General features: G+C 37.6%; 1 protein-coding gene across 1 annotated transcript in view; it reads right to left on the bottom strand.

Annotated features, from left to right (window-relative positions):
• Positions 1 to 14,154, bottom strand: part of ADCY2 (adenylate cyclase 2) — a 205,386-nt gene that overhangs the window by 135,675 nt on the left and 55,557 nt on the right. Inside the window, exon 3 of the mRNA XM_031052834.2 lies at positions 5,735 to 5,896. Coding sequence (XP_030908694.2) covers positions 5,735 to 5,896 — 162 coding nt within the window. The remainder of the gene's footprint in view (positions 1 to 5,734; positions 5,897 to 14,154) is intronic.

Below are 14,154 nucleotides of genomic sequence, written 5' to 3'. Positions count from 1 at the left end.
TTGCTGTGTACATGTGCTCAAATGCAGTGCACTTTTGTCAAGTGCAGTTCATATCAGATTAAAGTTCCCCTTGACAAGACACATGAATTTTCCAGAGAGAAAACACACACACAGCCGATCTTGTATTTTAAACTTAATAAAAAACTTCACTGGTTACTCCAGAAAAGACAGGGAAGATTATAACTGCTATCTGTGGAAGAAGATATACAACACAATTCTGAAGGCTCATATTGCTGGTGGGACTCTGGGACAGTCTCAAAGAACCAGCATGGCAAAGGCAACCATAGCAGAGGGGGTTTTGTTCATCAGAGGGTACCTGCTGAAAGTGCTCTGAGGACTGAAACAATGACACAAACACTAGGACCCCAACAGCAGGATTGTGAGTAGCCAAAAAGAGGAAGTCCTGCCACATCCTACCAAAATTATCTACCTAACATTGAAGAGTGTCCGTAAAATTAAATCTATCAACATTTTCAAAGAATGAGGCCCCAGAAGAAGGCATCTGGGCCACCCACCCCTCTAAGCAGGAATAAAGAGGTTCTAGTAGCAGGAAAGTTAGTGATTCAAATAAGCAGGAAGATTTGCCTGATTGCTAAGCTAAAAAACAATGGCTATGGCCTGTTAAAGAAAAAACAAACCAAGGAACCAACGGTGGGTTGAAAACAGGAAGGTGGCTTTCGTAAAAGGCAAAAAAAAATAATTACCAATTTCTTAGTCAGTACAGATCTTGAAACAAATTATACCAAAAGTTTATAATCAGAAGTGGAAACCATAATCTGGATGTACACTAACACCAGTGGGTGCATATACAACAGCAGACCACATAAAACTAAGGTAGCAACTTCATCTTTAGCTGTTTATAGCACATGGGATAAAATTCGTATCATAATAGGAAGTCTCAGCAAATGTGCAAGACCTGCGGTTGTAGCCTTGGAATTTCTCAATTCAAATATTCCTGAAAACAACAAAATTTTCATGCAGCATTTGTTTTTGTTCACCAGGACAGACTAATATCTTAGCATTTATCCAGGCTACCAGAAATTAACTGACCACATAAACAAACACCACTTACATAAAAGTTGTTACAAATCGTTTCTTTTTGCTATATGCATTCTTGAACAGAGTAAAAAAAAAGAACAAACCAATCATATATATATACGTACATATGCTTGCTGCCCAGTTACAAGTTTTTGCCTCTAAAAGGGACCCCTTTTACAGTGCTGAAAGAAGCCTCCAAAAAATTCCAAAAAGCAAAGAACAATAGTTTATTAAAAAAAGGAATGACAGTCTGCAGTCATTTTTCCAGTCTGGAAAACAATTTGCCACAGCTAATGGAAAAAGATTACAGGAGCAACAAAATTGCTTACTGAGAGAGTAAAACAACAATAGTTTTGTTAAAGACTAAAGTAATCACACTCCTCATATGCAACACGAGGAAAAAGAAAAATGAAAGCTTATAGGATGTTTAATAATTTTGGTTAGCACTTTTTTAACAAATTAAGGACAAAATGACCTCTAACGACAGTACTGACCCATTATGAGATCAGAATGGTTGAGCAGTTGATAACAGAGCAGGAAAAACTCAAGTATTTGATTAGAATCTATTCTGTTTTGGGGAGAAACTGGTTATGTGTTTATAGCAAGGGATGGCAGTGAAATACTTTACATTCCAGCAATAACTGAAAGGGATGTTAAATCGCAGAAGTCTTCTGAGGCAAATGCCTTAACGCCACAGAGTCATGTTCCCTTCCATTAGTCCTAACCACCAGGCTCCCAGGAGTAGACAGAACAACATCCTCTGCTTGGCGGTAGGATTCTTACCTGGAAAGACACAGCAGAGTCCTGGTTCCAGACCATGTGCCTTGTAAGGGTTAGAATTAAAATTTTCAACAGTAAAAAAAAGAACCTCATACATACACAGTTACTTTTTCATAAACAGAGACTGGAACACAGGACTCTTTTTCCTCCTCCCTTTCACAGATCCCATAGCCATGCATTAAACTCTCCACAAAACAGCAAGGGGAATCTGGGTTTTTCACTGTGGAGTCTGTGTCTCTGTGTCAAGCACTGCAGCACACTAACCTCTTTGTAGACTTTGCCCCTGTTAGCATTTGGCACTGCTGCAACTGCTCCTGGCATGTTCCTCTAAGGGTAATGTCCACGTTGCAAGAAAGATGTTGATGAAGCACAAGGACTCGAAGAAAAACTATGAAAGTGATGAAAGGCTTAGCTAGTGCAAAAGCAGGCAACTCATTTATTTTACTGTCAAAAAGGTTAAGAGGCAATTCACAATAGTCTAGAAGTACTCTAATGGGAGAAACAGAAATTGGATGCTACTGGGTCTGTAAGTCTACCAGCCAAAAAAATACAAAGCTCCATAAGCTGGATGACAAGGCTAGACAAATTCCTGCCAGGAAAGAGGAACAAAGTTTTAATACCGACAGTAAACAACCATGGAAAAAAATATGAAATCTTGTGGGAGATCATCTCCATCACTTCCAATTTTTAAATCAAGGTTGATTCCCTCCCCTCAAAAAACATGCATAGGTCAAACAGAAACTAGTTCATGCAACCAGCAAAGAGTGTATTGAAGGACTGTTTGTCCCAGCAGGAAGCTTTTATCTCAGTATTTCTGACTGCAACCAACACTGGATAATCAACAGCATGCTAAGCCTTTCAGCTTTATGAAAGCCAATTTTGGCTGTAAAACTTTACAGAAAACAACAAAGGAATGACAATCCCAGTAAGATAGGCTGTGCCAAATCTCAAAATAAGAAAAAGCTTCTGAACATTGATTTTTCTCTCCTGATAGACTGAAGGCATGATTAACTTCTACAATGCTACAGACAATCAGTCACTGAAAGATGCTGAAAAAATGGAGAAAGTCCAGCAGAGAGCTACCAAAAGCATTATAAGGGAAGAACTTGAGATAAGAAAAAAAAGACTGAAAGAATGGGGTTTGTTCAGCCAAAAGAGCAGAAAGCTCCGAGATCTAATTAGTCTTCCAACACATAAGAAGTAGTTATAAAGGAGATGCAGGTACTCTCTACAGAAGGATACTTGCTATATGTACAGTATATATATGTTATAATATCTGATGTTTACCTACAGGTGGATTTGTTATACCACCATCTGCTTCATAAGTGCATACTCCTGGATCTCCATCTGTCCTCTAGAAACAAATCCATGCCCAAAGGAAATCTCTATTTATTGCTAACACTGTAATATAATTTTATGAGTTTTTTGAGACAAATCAGTAGCCCTGAAATCAAAATAATATATTTTTGTCCATGTTAAATGTAGGTCTGCAAGCCAAGTTTACTTAGCTCTGAACATGTTTCTGTAAACATCTGAATTTCAGTCTACCCATAGTTCCCCATCCCTGGGCCATAGCGACCAAACTCTGCAACACAGCTTCAGTCCAGGCCTCACTATTATATTTTTTTTAATTTTCTTTTCTAAAAGAGAAAAAAGGGGAAAAAATAAAAGAAAAAAAAAACCCACAAACAAACAAACAAACCATAAACCCCAAACCAACAAAAAAAACTACATTCAACAGCATGGTCCTTTTAAATAACTATACTCCAGCTCTTTTGTTGTTGTTAATTACACACACATCCCATACCAACTTGAGGTATAGGACTGACAAATGTTATTTCTCTTTTTAGTGTAATTGGTATCTCCAATCTAATCCTTTATTTGTGGTCTCGATTTTCAATAGCAGAGAACACAAAACAAACATTTTCTTGCTTACACTCCAAAGTATAAACAATACTAATCTTAAAGTGTACAGAGGGCAAATGAACTGCAACAGTGGCATTTAGTCTCTTCCACGTGTTCGTAAGAATGCAGTGCACTCAGTACTTTCAAACTGCCAAACTACTCAGAACACTTAAAACATTTTATAAAGAAAGAATAGGAAATTAATAACATCCTGGAAGTTAAATACTCTTAACAGAAATTGCTCAGACTTCCTCTTTTTCTGAATGAAACAGGAAGTTACAGAAGAGATGAAACACACAAATTGTACATCACCATGCATGATTTATTTCTTTTTATTCTGGAGAGTGGATGTGTCTAGAAATGTAACATCTTCTGAAAGTACTGGTTTAAATATATCAAATTTTAATGGTCTAGAAAGGTAAAAAACTAAATTAAAAAATAGGCAGGAAAAATAAATAAATTCTGCAAACAGCAGCTTTAACCCATGTTTTAGTGAAGGAGTTGCTAACTAGAATACTGTTTTAGCAGCTTATCTATGCCCAGAATAAAAGCCATAGATTGACATAAACCCAAGAATATCATTCTACGTGTTTTATTCCGTCAACTGTCAATAACAATTGTCAATTCCGACAATTGTCAATAACAATACCTCAATTATTAAAATACTACATTGACTGAGATGACCACAGTCCTTGCTTAACATACAGCACATCTTAGCAACTTCTGCAAAAAACACACAACTAACCCAAATCAGCAAGAGAAAGGCTTATGTCACCAACTAAAATTTTACAGAGAATATTCTTAGAACATATTTTGTTCATGGGACTTCAGTTCCAGTATCCCATATAACACATCTGCAGCCACATCGGGAAATAAAATGTATTTTCCTGAACAGTAACTTACAAGGCATGCCTTCTCTAAAATCACTGCAATTTTGAAGTCATTCTTTGAGGGACAATGTTTTTCAAAATAAGGCTCAAGTAACTTACAAGGTAAGTAGAAACTATTTGCTTCACTTTTCATGCTATTCACAATAAATAGCATAAAGTCTTTCTTGTTCTGCTGCTATGTTTAAAAAAATGTCCTTACTTTTAAGGTTCAACATCATTTTGATGCAAAATTTAAAATAATTCTCTTCCCTAAAATGACATAGCTATATTTAGAAAATACACACATATTTGCTTTTTAAAATGAAATCTAAAGTTTTCCTTAAAAATGCAGATTTCTATCTATGACAGCTGGGATCGTCACAGTACTACAACAAAAACTGTAGTATTTCACCATTTAAAAGATCTTCTGCAAAGCAGTAAGGAAAAACAACTCCTAATATTTGGATTTTTAAAAATTATTAATCTGCAGTATGTCACGCAGTAAATTGTCAGAGCTGAGTTACAAGCCAACACCCAACTGCAAACACAGATGGGTTCCCTAAATGTCACGGAGTCTGGAGCCAGCCAGTCCCCTTCAGTCAGGAGGCTCCAACAGGAGGAGGCTGTGAAATTCCTATAAAAGGGTGAGAATTACAGGAGATGCCCTACAGCAGGTTTGGAAAGGGCAGCATCTTCACAGCAGATCTTTAACCCAGCAGATCTCAGGGTATTCAAAGGAGCAATGCTTTTTTGAGTCATAGATAACACTGATGCCTGGAAAAAATCCTTGTTCTTAGAAGTCAGGCTGAGGTGGCGAGAGGAGCAATGCGGTTTACATACCAGAGTGGTAATGCATCTATCACAGTACAGCTGCATCATGTAATTTTTTTAGCAATGTTAGGTTTTACATTGGCAAGCAGTATGTGACTGTAGATTCTACAACTTAAGTACGTGATTCATCAAGACATAACATTACTGACACTCTCATTATCAGAAAGTGACTACCTGTGACTTAAGTCTGTAGCAATTCAGAAATTAAGAGGGAAATATGTTTATACTCTCAAGCACCCACTGAGGCACTCCTGGCTCATTTGCCAGGCTATTCAGTGCACAATTAATCATTAATTCCAAAAAGCACCTACCTGCCAAACCAAGTGTTCCTTTACAACAGATGTACCTGATAGACAGACGCTCAGCACAATCGTATGAGATGCAGAGGTCAAGACGCTGGCAACTATAGCATCTCTCATGTTGAAGGGCAGCATGGTATATACCACAAAAATAATGAACAAGAAAAATGACACCTGTGCAAGACAGCAAGACAAAAAAGAAACATGTCAAATTCACTTTGAAATAACACTGAAGAAATAGCATTTAATTTTGAACTGTCTTTAGCATAAGGTTGCACACCAAGTTTTTTTACAGGAAATTTACTATTAACAGCAGAAAATCAATTTAGGAAAAATTCATTTTTAAAAATGTTGGAAATTTTACATTTAAGAAATACATTTCAAGATCCTATATTATGGTTCAAGAAGTACACAAAAACACAAATATTTCAAATTAAACTTAAAATTTATCTTTTAAAATTTTAATTTCATTAACACTCTGTTTACAGATAGCATATAGTTCTCCTGGGTCTGGTGGTTTTTGATTGTGAACTGCACTACAGAACAACTGGCCAAACCCTCTGCCTCAATTTTAATGCAGAGAAATTCTTTCAACCTGATGCAGTCAAAATTCATAATTAAATATTGCATTGAGCAAAAAAACGCAAGTTCAGCTAAGCATTTTGGTTTAACAAAATTATACTTTATGTCTATCTATATGACTCTTGCCAAATTTCATTAAAACACTACATTTTAAGCAAACACATATTTGTATTATTAAAAAAATACATATTTGTGTTATAAAAAAAACTACTTCAGACAATCACAGCCCATAAGAAGAATATACTGTCAGCGTCTTTAAGGGGTACTAGCGTCAACACTAACTTTATGAAACAAGCTCTCCAAATGCACAACCCAACCTGTAACAGCAAAAATTCCTTCACTATACACACAAAAGGTTATATATTTGATGGTATGCATATGTTCCAACCTACAACACGATTTCTTTGCTATACACACAAAAGGTTATATATTTGGTGGTATGCATATGTTCCAACCTCCAACACATATTTGAGAAAATGTAACTAGTTTTGGGGGACAGATTTTGCACACATAAGTAAGTAGGCAATTCTGAAAATGTGCCAAATTACATGTAATTATAACCCTACATAAGCCTCTCCATCAGTTTTAGTTGACTTACAAGCCTATTAACCATCTAACAATTGTATGCATACAGTATTTAACTCAGAAAGCTCTCAAGCAGGTATAAGCAATAACAATTTGCTGCTCACTTTCCTTATTGTTGGTTTGTTTTCTTCACATCTGCATGTGATGATTACATACTCAAAACTGAACTCTAGTGTATGCATATCTACAAGACAGTGGAGGCATTCTTCTCCATCATGGACACAGAACTGGATGGAGCAGAAAGTCCACTTCTCCACTCATCTTTCTCCAATTCTACCATTACTTTAATCCAACTCCTTCCAGACCACTCATACTGCCCAATCATCCCATATATTCAGGAGTCAGAGTGTTCAATGGCACGAAACACAACGGAACTGCAAAGGACACAGGGGTTAATAAAACAAAAGTAACAAAAAAGCTTCCCTAGTCTTTCAGTCTACCAACAGATAGCACAAGCTAACAGAAGTCTGATATCTGTTTAGTTTCTGTCCTCCCTAGAAGTTTTAACTGAGATCAGATGCTAATAAAAACAACAACAAAGAAAAGGGTGCACAAACTTGGTCTAGATAACATCAGGGTTATGTATGCATGACGTTTTCAAATTGTCCTGGCTGGGTAAAAATCAACTGTGATACTGAGAAAACAGATAGTCTCAAAACTCGGGAAAGATGTTGAAAGTTCCAGCATTTGTCTTTGAAAGGTTGATGAAAAGGCTGACAAATATGAACTGGTCAGCTTAGGTTCAATTCCTGGACAAATAACAGACCAAAAAAATAAGCAATTCATACCCATGAGTTTCGAAAGCTAACAAAAATGTAAGTAACAGCCAATGTTATTTTGCCAAGAACCAATCATGTTAAAGCAATCATCTTCTGTCACAGTAACAGGCATCAGGGTAGTGGGGAAAACCTGAATAATGAGTTATGCAGCAACAGAAACGTTCATCCAAAATGCACATCAAGAATGGCTCTTGTCAATATCTCTTGATTCTTGGCCCCAGTCCTTTCCTCCTATTTCAAGTAGTGGTCTAATGTCCCAAGGAGTTGAGAGCTCCGTTTAACACAGAGGTTCCTTTTTTTTGTCAAGAATATTCTCCCCAAGTACCCTGAAATAAGATGCTTCTACCCTTCGTCTGCTATCTCTGACATCAGGCATACACAGTATGCAAGGCTCTGGACCTTTCAACGTATTTCAGAATCTTGCCGTATTTGATATTGTAGAAGTCAATACTCAAATGCTTCTGACTACAGTGGTTCTTCAGATAGAAAGAGAAGACAGGCTTTCTGGAGTCACATTCCGCAGAACGAACAGCAGTCCTTGACCCTTTTCATGATCTTTTTGTGAGAATTAACAAAATATTGTTCATACAAGCATTAAAAGACCACAATGACAAGTTCTGAAGGATACCATTATCCCATTACAAGAGTTGCCAATGCGTGTCACTGCATGTCTGCTCTTGGTGTGTCAGTAAACACTATTAATTTACAGTGCACTATTTTTGTCACTATCAAAAGCAGCCTGTTCCACCAAAGTGGGCCATAACCACAAAGCCTACCACTGTTTTGAAACCGTGTTGGAAGGAGTCTTTGATGTGAGTCATCACTACAACTGCCTAGTTGAAACATGAGATGCTTTTTGTCCTGATCTGAACTTGAACTGCTTTAGGAATTTGATTCTCAGAGACTTTTTCAATGAGCTCATGTTATCCCTAACTTAGAAATGAGAAGTATTTGGGCACTGATGGTATGCCTTATAGCACACAGCATTCACATTTGATTAACAGTGAAGTAACATCTTACAGAGAAGTATGTGACTTTCCTGCTTTTATTAAGTGGTATCCAGTACTCTTGTCCATTATCCTTGACTGTCTGAGTTAGCAAACTCCGAGTGTGTTTGCTGCTCATTGTACCTCTTCCCCCACACTTCAACAGTGCCACATTTTCATCTGCTATGTAAGCAGTTCTTTTCCACCACGATTTCAAGGATGATGAGCTGCCACAGTGTGGCTGTCTAGCTATATTGAGTGTGAAAGGCAGTGAAAGCTCTCACACAGATTGCTGTGTGATGCCATTAGAGAGACTCGGACACCAAATGGTATAATCACAGCATGGCATGGGACATCACCAATGATATTCACATTCATCCTTGTCACAGAATACAACATAAAAATACAGTTAAGCAACTTCATGCATCTTGCAAAACATAGTTCCTTCTTTAAATCAGCCCATTCTGAGTATTTTTAATGCCGTCATTTTTGCTCCAGGATCTCAAAGATGTACATTGGCGAATTCAGCCTCCGACCTATAATGGTGACAGTGACCAAGGAGAACTGGTATGAAGTTGGTAATACTCGGTGTTTCACAGACACTGTCATTGGAAAGGTCACTGATTTGGACTGTGATGGCACAAACTGCAGTGGACCTAACCTGGTTTTGGAGCCCATAGACCCAACCTGTTCTCAGAAACTTTGTCTCCCTAGTGTCATCAGTTTCTACTCTGAATGGCAGTGCCTTAATTCTAGAGAGTATCTGGAGTAGAAAGTTTAACATATTTTACAGATTAAAATTGTCTTTCCTGACATATAGGGTAGCACAGGGGATTTTGCTTTTGACACTGAGAACAACTGTACAAAGAGATACTAATCATTCATTTTATATAAATTAAGTTCCAACAATGACTCACAGTTTCCCAGCTAGACAGGCTTTTAAAGATTGTGCTAAATGGTTAATCATAACCGGCTTGGCATCATGAGTAAAATTCACTCAACTTAATGTTACTCTGACCAGAATTCCCCCTTGAGTTGTATGACATTTTGGCACTGAAGCAGGCACGCAAATCTAAATGTGCTATTTCAGTACAAGTTAGGGGAAGGTACTGCTTTTGATAAAGCAGTAATGAGGCTTCAGCTCATATCTGTAGCTCTTTGGGCCGACTTCTTACACACAAATGTAATCCCAGCAAAATGGTTGGGAAAAGAGTGCTATTCACTGTGTAACCAGAGAAGAACCTGTTCCCATAATTAAACTGTTAAAATACAAATATTCACACAAGGTAGGCCAGCCTACTAGAGGATCACTTTTAGAGATTTTTCAAGATCAGTTTCCTCCTTATTGTGTAAAGGGAATCAAAATTATCAGGCAGTTAGAATAAAAGGGCACTGAATTAAACTAGTCGATTGACCTGAAACACATGAAAAGGAAGTACATCTTTACCTGGCAGACCTTCTTGAACTTTCTGCCATTGGAGGCCATAATGTACCAGCAAGTTCAAAAAGAGATTAAACAAATTCATGAATACCCTGGCCATAAACCAATAATAAAAAGATAGGGCAGGAACATACCCTCTGATATTGCTAATACAAGTGTGGAGCCTGACAAGGTATGAAAATAACAGACCAAAAAAAGTGATCAAACTTGTGTGCTGCCTTTTAATAGCAGGTTCTCTTGCCATTCTTGGAGACAGAATGGACTGTGGCCTGTTCCTGCAAATCTTGTGTTCTTGTGCTGCACCAAGCCAAGAGGAAAAGAGGAAAGGGGAAGAAGAAAGGGGAATGACAGAACAGTTATAATACACTATACACCCTGACTTTAAAATAAAGCAAGGTTATTCAGAAGAACTGGTTTAATTCATGTAAAACCAAAGTTTCTTAAGAGTTACACATACCATAAACCTCATGAATAAAATCAACAAGGAAGACTTTTCTTGTGATTTACTCCACAACATTATGTCCACAATAAATTATTACTTCACCCATTTTTACCAAACATAAACTTTCATTTTCCAATAATTATCACAGAAGTAGTAAACAACCCTGTAAATCATGCCTTGTTCTTAATCATGGAGAACTCTCAAACTAATAATCCTTTTCTTTCGTGCAGTGGTCAGGATTTAAATGTCATCAGGAAACAAAATAATTACAGCCTCTGCCAAAAAATCAACCACAACCATTAGCAAAATAGGAAAGAATAAAAGCAAGTTGACTGCAGGGAAATGGATATTTTAAAATAACTGTGCAATAAGAGACCTTCAAATGTGCTGCTAAAATCACAGATTAAAACAATAATAAGATGAAACACTCCAGAAAAGGAAGGAAAATATGTGTGAGATAATCAAGATATAATCTGATAGTGTGCTGTCTACTGTGTGATTGCTTTTTATGTCACAGAATCTTTCCTTTCACTGAATGGGATCAGTAAGAGGATATGGAATCTGGAAGGAGTGACCCAAGGTTCCATAATAACTTTTGGTCCTTTCTGCTACAGAAAGGGGGCCTGAGCTACTGTCATCTCTAGCAATTTTAAGATTATTCCTGAACACAGTTGAAAAAGAAATAATTTGGTTAACTCTGCAATGCCCATTTTTGCTATTATTCACTTCCACTGTATCTTACTGTGCTGCAAGCAGAAACACAACTTCATAAGGCACTATACAGCCCAACAATGGCCTGTGTTTGCAGTGATGAGTCTCTAAGTGGATCAGGAGACAGGAAGCTATGCCTTTGTTTTCTTCTTAGGGGGCATACAGGGTTGCTGGTGAGGGACTATTCGTTAGGGACTGTAGTGATAGGACAAGCGGTAATGGGTTCAAACTTAAACAGCAGAGGTTTAGATTGGATATAAGGAAGAAATTCTTTACTGTTAGGGTGGTGAGGCACTGGAATGGGTTGCCCAGGGAGGTTGTGAATGCTCCATCCCTGGCAGTGTTCAAGGCCAGGTTGGATGAAGCCTTGGGTGATATGGTTTAGTGTGAGGTGTCCCTGTCCATGGCAGAGGGATTAGAACTAGATGATCTTAAGGTCCTTTCCAATCCTAACTATTCTATGATTCAGAGATAAGAAGTGAAAAGCATCAGAGAGAGAGAATGTTTTGCTCATTCTTATTATTATTCCCTCATATGTTTTGCCCATAATATTAAGACCAAAAACCTACAACAACAGTAATTCCTGATATCACAGCTAGAATTTTCTCTTGAAGGGACAGCTGATACACTTGTCTTCCCATGCCACTGCAGAAGTAAAACCAGACACATTTTATTCTGGCTAAGACTATGGTGCATCCTCTTTGAAACAATACCACACAATTCTAAAGTAAACTGCAATTAAATTAATGTGTTTTAAATGTGAAAATCAAAAGACATCCAAATGCTTATATAGTATATGTAAACAGACTAAAGTCTAAAGCAATAAAAATCATTTCACTCAGACTATTAAGGAGGAAATTTTACAACACCCAAGCACTTGTGCCTCAAATTTAAAAATAATTGAATAAAAACATATATTGAAAACATTTTCCAAGCTGCCCTAAAAATGAAGAAACATACACAACTGAGAAAGAAGCATAAATTGCCTAAAAAACCTAACCGGCTAGAAAGGATGTGAAAGTCCACATAAAAATATGCAGGCTTTCACATTCACAAAAAATATGAGCAATGACAGCAATTAGTTTAAATCAGAAATTCAGTAAGGGCAAAAGATGAATACACTGCATTTCAGGAGATCCAAGGAGGTTTTCCTGCATATTAAATGTGAAGGGAGTCTAACAGTGAATTTATTATAATAAAAGCAGAACCATTAAATAAAAATGGCTATTATCTATTAAGGGAAAAGCTAAACTATATATTTACATTATGCTAAAGAATAATTGAGGTTCCTAAATATCAGCTCATGAGTACAGAAAGCCACAGACACCAATGCTGAAACATTTTTAAACAGCAGGTCTAATAAACTATTCTCAAGCATACTATAAAAATTCTGGATTACATATGTTGATTTTCAGTATTTCCCAAATACTAGGACAGTTCCAGAGAACTGGAGGCAAACTGGATTGGTAACAGGTAAAAACAGAAGGTGAAAAACAGTAAATAGAAAATGGTCAACTTTTACACTGCCGTGACTGTGTTGGAGCATTCAGTGAAGTTTTCAATGTCTTTCTAAATGTTTGGTAAAAAGGAACAGAATAGTAATGTGGCAATGTTTGATGGGGTTTTAATATTATTCAGAGTATGCAGAAGAAGTTGCAAAAGTGTCTCACACTACTGTGATTGGGCCGTAAAATAGCAGATGAAATTGAACATAATAAATGCAAACCAGCAGGCATGGGGAAAACAACTTTAACTTAGAAAAGCAGGCTTCCTTCCCAGTTCCTAGAATCTCAGAAAAAAAAATAAATACAGGAGTCACTGTGACCAGTTCTTTGGAAAACAAAAAAGAACAAAAACACACACACACAAAAAACCAAACCACAAAAAGGAAAAAAAAAACAACAACCAAACCAAACAAAACCAAACAAAAAACCCCACCAAATTGTAGCAGTGGTTGAAAAGGCAAATAAAAGGCCAGAAATTATTAGGAAAAGAACAGAGAATCCAGCATCTTGATGACATTGTATGAAGCCATGATGTGCATAGTTCTTGAATAGCTCATGCAATTCCTTTCTTTCCATCTTGAAAAAAATCCAAAGAACAAACCCTATGTTGATGACATCCCCCCTAAGCCTTCTCTTCCCCAGGCTGAACTGCCACACCTCTCAGCCTTTTTTTTCAAACAAAAGATGTTCCAGTTGCTCAGTCATCTTTGTGGCTCTTCACTGAACTTGCTCCAGTAAAACAAAATCTCCTTGCACTGCGGTACTCAGGATTGGACCCAGCAGTGCAGATTTGGCACCATAAGAGCTGGGGGGAAGGATCACTTCCCTCAGTGTGCTGGCTTGGCTCCTCCTAATGTATCACAGGGCATGACTGAATGACCAGGTCCAGCAAAGTACCACACAAAACTGTGATGAAGTCTAAACCCTACCAGACTTATGCCTCTGACACACTGACACACACATTAACAACAGATCAAGAAGCCCCAGAAATCTTTTGTGTTCATGGTTATTAGAGAACCCACCAAGAGCAGTAATTGAAAGTAGAGAAGGGAAAAGCAAGGGTCAGGGTAAGAGGCAAAAATTTATTGCAGCTCAGTAGAGTAACTGCACCTTTGTGTGTTGAGGTGCACAAGATGCTTCAGAGTAAGAAGTACCCAGGGTAAGGTACCCAGTAACTCAGCAATTTCCCAGGAAAGGAGGGCATACCTCTTCCTGACCTTATCTACTCTCCAACAGATGTATGATAATGCTGACAAGAGCAGTCACTCCCCCGAGAAAGCAGGAGGCCTCCCTTCCTTGAGACACACTAAGGTCAGCAAAGGACAACGTACCACTGATGAGCTGACATACGCTGTGCAAGGTATCAGAATGAGAGGAAAATAACCAGAAGGGTGATAAAGG

Source organism: Melopsittacus undulatus, chromosome 1 (genome assembly GCF_012275295.1).
Source record: "Melopsittacus undulatus isolate bMelUnd1 chromosome 1, bMelUnd1.mat.Z, whole genome shotgun sequence".
Classification (NCBI taxonomy): domain Eukaryota; kingdom Metazoa; phylum Chordata; class Aves; order Psittaciformes; family Psittaculidae; genus Melopsittacus; species Melopsittacus undulatus.
Note: the sequence above shows the minus strand (reverse complement) of the source record. Positions and strands in the feature narration are given on the sequence as shown.